This window comes from Mirounga leonina, unplaced genomic scaffold (genome assembly GCF_011800145.1).
Source record: "Mirounga leonina isolate KUSES-001 unplaced genomic scaffold, KU_Mleo_1.0 Mir_166, whole genome shotgun sequence".
Classification (NCBI taxonomy): domain Eukaryota; kingdom Metazoa; phylum Chordata; class Mammalia; order Carnivora; family Phocidae; genus Mirounga; species Mirounga leonina.
The window spans coordinates 29,328,877-29,334,876 of record NW_023270418.1 but is presented as its reverse complement, the minus strand read 5'-3'; the positions used below and the strand labels follow the sequence as shown (position 1 = coordinate 29,334,876).

Sequence of the window (6,000 nt, the reverse complement as noted above, 5' to 3'; positions counted from 1 at the left end):
TTCTAAAAAAGAAATAGTATCTTTAAAAAGAAAAAAGATTTATTCAGAAGTAACCACACTAAAAAAAAGAAACAAAAAACCCAACAAACAAACAAACAAAACACCCAAAACAAAAAAACACGCTACCATGCTCTTGGGGCTCAGTCGGTGGAGCGTATGACTCTTGATCTCTGGGTCATCGAGTTCAGGCCCCATGTTGGGCATCGAGCCTACTTAAAAAAAAAAGAAAAAGAAGAAGTAACCATGCTCTTTATTCGCCTGTTCTCCTGTGCTGGTAAATTTTAGGGCCTTGTGCCCTCTCCCTCCCCTTCCTTCCATCAGCACCTCCAAGGCCGCTCCAGACACAGAAAAGGGCACTCTAATCTCTTCATTGTAAAACTGACTACAGGGATCAGGCTAAGGACGGTATGATCGGGTATAAGGACACCACCATTTCTGAGCCAGGAGTCTGGAGCGATCAGACCGGGGTAGTGAAGCAAAAGGGCATCTTGACATTTTTGAGGGAGGAAGGGACCTTCAGGAGACACCTGCAGTTCAGAGAGGCATAGCTATTGCCCACCGTTATGTTGGAGCCGGGCCGCCTGGGCATCACACCAGTTTGTGGGTTCTCCCTTTCCCAGTCGCCCTGAGCACAACACCCTGCAGGGTGTCGGGCCTCGCGCCCCGCCCAGAGGACTTCGTGCTCATCTCCTTGGAGCCGGTGCCCGCCCTCCTACGGCCGCAGGTAGATGGAGAAGCTCAGCCAATCAAGAGGTCTCTGGGGCAAAGAAGGCGGGACGAGGAGGAAAAGTTTAGGACAGGAGCGCCAACCAATCCTGCGCCTAGCTGCCGGAGCAACCGCCACCAGCACCCACTTGCAGACGCCGCTCAGAGCGTGGGGGATGGTTCATGGACAGTGAGCCAATCCGTGCCGAGGGGAGGCCAATTTGAGCCAATGAAAACTGAGAAGGTGGGAAGGGGCGGAGTTCGCCGGTGGTTGTTCGCTGGTGGGTGAGGGATCTGCTTTCTCTGCTAGTTCCCACCCTAGGACTTCCTAGCCCCTGGAATGCGAGAGAGAGAGGCTCAGGGGAGTTCCTGGAGTGGGGCGTAGAGGTACCTTCCGGAAAGGCCTGGAAGCAAAAGAGACTCCTAGCTGGAGGAGCTGCTGGAAAACACCGGGTGGGATTTGAGGAAGCGGAGGCTGGTTAGGGGGCGGGGCTTCCGGGGCGTGTCCTTTGCGAAGCGGGGGCGGGGCCTGCTGCGAAGGCTGTGCCGAGGGGGCGGGGCTAAGAGGAAACCACTGGGTGTGACCTAGGAGAAAGAAGGGTAGTAATTTTAGCGGGCGTTTTGGGGTCAGGACGGTGTTGCCAGAGGCTTTGGGGTGGCAGGTGATAGCTCAGGCTGAGGTGAAGGTTGCTGGGGAGGTTACCTGCCCTAACCTACTGTCCTCTCTTACCAGGGAGCCTCTGGTGGGGACCTTCGTAGGGTCCTTTTCCCTTCGTGGGGTGCTATGGAGTTCCCAGAACACAGCCAGCAGCTGCTGCAGAGCCTCCGAGAGCAGCGGTCCCAGGGTTTCCTTTGTGACTGCACCGTGATGGTGGGTAGCACCCAGTTCTTGGCCCATCGGGCTGTGCTGGCCTCCTGCAGCCCATTCTTCCAGCTTTTCTACAAAGAGCGAGAACTGGACAAGAGGGATCTGGTGTGCATCCACAATGAGATTGTCACGGCCCCAGCCTTTGGGCTGCTTCTGGACTTCATGTATGCTGGCCAGCTGGTCCTGAGGGGGGATACCCCTGTGGAGGATGTGCTGGCTGCTGCCAGCTACTTGCACATGAATGACATTGTTAAAGTGTGTAAGCGGCGGCTGCAGGCCCGGGCCCTGGCAGAGGCAGACAGTACCAAGAAGGAGGAGGAAACCAGCTCACAGCCCTCTAGTTTGGAGTTTTTGTCCTCTTCCCGTGGCCCCCAGCCTTCGTTGGCATCTGCCGAGACATCAGGCAATTGGGGCAAAGGGGAATGGAAGGGCCCTGCAGCTCCCTCTCCAACTGTCTGTCCTCCAGATGAGCCACCAATGCCTGGGGGTGCTGACACTACACAGCCCGGCATGGAGGTCGAGGCACCACATCTACGGGCACCTCCTCCTCTAGTGACTGATGTCTCCCTTGCCAGCCCCAGTAGCTCCACAGAGACCATTCCTGCAAACTACTTCTCTCCGGGCCTTTCAGCAGTTTCAGTGGAGCCGCTGGCTCCCCTTGATGTGGGTACTGAGAGTCTGAGGATGGTGGAACCAAGGGCTGCTGGGGGACCACTGCAAGGCTTCTATCCTCCAGCTCCAGCAGCAGCCCCAGTCCCAGCCCCAGTTCCATCACAGGCTCCAGCACCAGTGGAAGCTGAGCTGGTCCAGGTGAAAGTAGAAGCTATTGTGATTTCTGATGAGGAGCCCGACGTGTCCGAGGAACAGCCTCAGGGGCCTGAGGGACTATTCCCGCCCGGAGGGGCAATGTATGGTGGACAGCCCCCTCAGCCAGAGGCTTTTGAGGAGCCAAGAGCAGCAGGACTGGAGGAGGTGGGGCCAAGTGAGCACTTCCTGCCCCCAGATCCTCACCTACCCTACCATTTGCTGCCAGGTCCAGGGCAGTATCCTCGAGGACTGGTGACATCGCCCCTGCCTGCGCCCCCAGCCCTGCATGAGCCACTTTACCTGCCTTCCGAATATGAAGCAACCCCGGGAAGCTTTGGGGTTTTTACTGAGGATGTGCCCACTTGCAAGACATGTGGGAAGACCTTCTCATGTTCTTACACACTAAGGCGACACGCCACGGTGCACACGCGCGAGCGCCCCTATGAGTGTCGCTATTGTCTGCGCAGCTACACGCAGTCGGGGGACCTGTATCGACATATCCGCAAGGCTCACAATGAGGACCTGGCCAAACGCAGCAAACCGGACCCAGAGGCCGGCCCCCTCCTAGGAGTGCAGCCCCTCCACGGCTCCCCTACAGCAGACAAACAGAACAACACTGGTGGAGGGCCACCCAAAGATTTTGCACTGGGCCCCAAAAACTGACATCTACAGGAGCATCATAAGCTGATGCTAGGCCTGCTCTTGCCATCGTTAGGGGGCAGCAGAGACTGGAAGCTTCTCCTTTTCCCTGCTGGGGGAGCAGAATGAACCTCCTGCCCAGGCTGAAGATTGCCACCGGTTTTTCTTTACCCAGCCAGACAGCAGGACTTTCTGGGGCAGTGCACCTCAGTCAGCTCCTCTCCAAGGGCACTGGGAATTTTTCTGAGCTGTAATCACTTCCCGCCCTGCCTTCTGGACCATAAAGCTAGTGGTGAAAGTATCTCTTTGAACTGGTGTTGGCTGGTTTATTCCACAAATGTGCATGCCTCCTGATTCTTTCATACCTCTCCTGCAGATCTTTTAGGAAGCTGACATCTATACCTGGGGTAGCGTTTGGGGTCAGGTTGCTTTTGAGGCAGAGGGCAACATGGATTTGGCTTAGGAGAAGTGGACTGATTAGGGAATGGTCCTCAGTGATGGTTTATCATTATAGCTGAGCTCCTGTGTCCTGGGCTGTACTGAGGACTTCATAAAAATCCTCAATTCTCAACAACTTTATGAGGTATTAGCACCCCCCTCCCCTTTTTCCACAGGCAAGGAAATGTGAGACTCAAAAATCAAGTTAACCTATTCAAGGTCACAGGGCGAGTTAAGGGGCAAGCCAGAATTTGAATCATGGCTTCAAACACCATGCCCACTGTGCTGGGTTAGAACATTGTTGAGGAGAGTTGACTAAGAACCAGAAGTTTTCTCTTTCGTCCTCGTGAGGGTTTGGCTTTGCTCCCTTCCCCTTCGCCTCTACTTCCAGTGTAGAAAGTCTTTGGCTGACTCTTTCAATAACAGACACTGTATCGATGACTTGAAATTTTTGCTTGTGTGTCCTAATAAGAATTGAGGTCTCCAAAGAAGAGGAACCCAAACGCAGAAAACATGAAACTCCGGGGTGGTGGGTTGGTGGGGAGGGGAAGGGCCTGTGGTATGGAAAAGATGGGTGCTTGGGAAAAACTAAAGCGAGGAACTCCAGATGAGAGAATCTTATAGTTCCTCTAGTCCAGCTCCCTCACCTGAAAGGCATGAGGACAGCCTGTAGAAGTCAGATTTAACTCAGTTGTAGTCACCCAGATGGTTACTGGCAGTAGATACAGCAGAGAAATGGGAGTCTCGGGTGTGGAGGCGGCTTCTGGGAGCTCTGGGAATGTAACAGAAGGGGCCTGCCCTTCTGTCCTCTGTGTGAACAGTGGTGCCATAGGGTAAGAGGGCTCCCGAAAAACCCTTCTTGATTCTGCACATAAGGAACCGAGTGCAAAAAAGGCAGGAAGGAAAATTTAGGAAAAGATGAAAATGAGTCCATTTTCTGAATTTTCTTTCTCTCTTTTTGGATTTGTCTGTCCTATTCAGAACTGAGAGCTCTTGCCAGCAAGCTACTCTTTCTGAGTTAGAGGAAGGAGGACCGAACATCAGAGGTTTGGCCAAAGGAAGCTCCTTATCTGGAGCATTGAGGGAAGCAAACCATTGATGCTTAACATTTTCACAGCTGAATGAATTATATGCCTTTCACTTTCCTTGTGTTGGAATAACCTTTTAGTTTGTCTTTCAAATGGCTAATTTTATTTGTGCAAATATATATTCCTACCTTAACTCCTTGGCGTCAGTAACAAGGCAAGATTTACATACACAAGATAAGTTATTCTAGCTGAGTGGTGCACCTTTTCCAAAGTCTTTCCTAGAGTAAATATCAAAGCAAAATGCCTAAAAACAATCAGTTGCCTTTAAAAGGGTAAATTTTGGGCACCTGCGTGGCTCAGTCAGTTAAGCATCTGCCTTTGGCTCAGGTCATGATGCCAGGGTCCTGGGATCGAGCCCTCCATCAGGCTCCCCGCTCAGTGGGAAGTCGGCTTCTCCCTCTGCCCCTCTCCTTGTGTTCTTGTGCGCATGCTCTCTTTCTCTCTCAAATAAAATTTTTAAATAAAAGGGTAAATTTTACGGTATGTGAATTATATAAAAATTATATATATGGAAAGGAGACAAGGAGAAAAAATAAAATCAGTTGCCTCAGAACATCAATTCCTAAAAACAAGACATAACATCGGTGTCTACAGGCATATAGAATGTATACAATTTCTCTAGACAGTCTGGAAAACACAGTAACCACTGTTAAAGTTTCGGCCATGCATAATACCTAACTAAAGAGGATCTGTTGCTTGGTGAGATTCTCCTCCAGAGCAAGCATTTGCTTTCAGTTCCTTGGAGGTGGCAATTAGAAATCTGCAAGATGTTTAAAGCAGCACAGCAGCCAACACAAAAGGCCACGGTTGTCTCCCTGTATCTGCTGGACGCCAGGAACAGTCTCTACCAGTCTGTAGAGGTGCGATCAGTAGAGAATTTTCTCGTTTCCGCTACTCTCGATGGTCTCATCCATGGATTCAAGGAACCACAGGTGAGCTCATCTAACCTCTAGTCCAACACTGGATCCTCCTTTTGCCAGTGTGAAGCCCCTGCTTGAAAAAGAACTTGGGGCACCTGGCTGACTCGGTGGAGCTTGAAACTCGACCTCAGGGTCATGAGTTCAAGCCCCATATTGGGTATAGCGATTACTTAAATAATCATTATAAAAAAATAACTCATTATCCCCAAAGGAACCTAGTCTATCGTCGGACAGTCTTAATTGTTGGATAATGCTGCCTTTTACTGAGCCAAAATCAGCCTCCTTTTATGAGGCTCAGGGTCAGGCTCCAGCCTACTAAGATCCCCAGCTCCCAGGACCCTGGCATCATGACCAGCCTACTTTTCACCCTGAAAAGTTATTTGTTTTTGAGCTATAAGCTGATTTAGTTTTCAGACAACCACCTTTTACTCTCCAGCTTTAGAGATATAATTCTTTTGAGATTTTTAATTTTAAGTAATCTCTACACTCAGCGTGGGGTTCAAACTTACAACCCCAAGATCAAGAGCTGCAAGCT

General features: G+C 51.1%; 1 protein-coding gene across 2 annotated transcripts; it reads left to right on the top strand.

Annotated features, from left to right (window-relative positions):
- Nucleotides 1–989: 989 nt before the first annotated feature.
- Nucleotides 990–3,183, top strand: ZBTB3 (zinc finger and BTB domain containing 3). 2 transcript variants are annotated; one of them, XM_035013052.1, is made up of 2 exons: nucleotides 990–1,158; nucleotides 1,439–3,183. In XM_035013052.1, exon 2 carries the CDS (start codon nucleotides 1,490–1,492, stop codon nucleotides 3,041–3,043), a length of 1,554 nt encoding a protein of 517 aa, XP_034868943.1. In that variant the 5' UTR covers nucleotides 990–1,158; nucleotides 1,439–1,489; the 3' UTR covers nucleotides 3,044–3,183. The 2 variants fall into 2 exon arrangements, with proteins under 2 accessions (XP_034868943.1, XP_034868942.1); XM_035013051.1 differs by having other exon boundaries at nucleotides 1,029–1,092.
- Nucleotides 3,184–6,000: the final 2,817 nt, after the last annotated feature.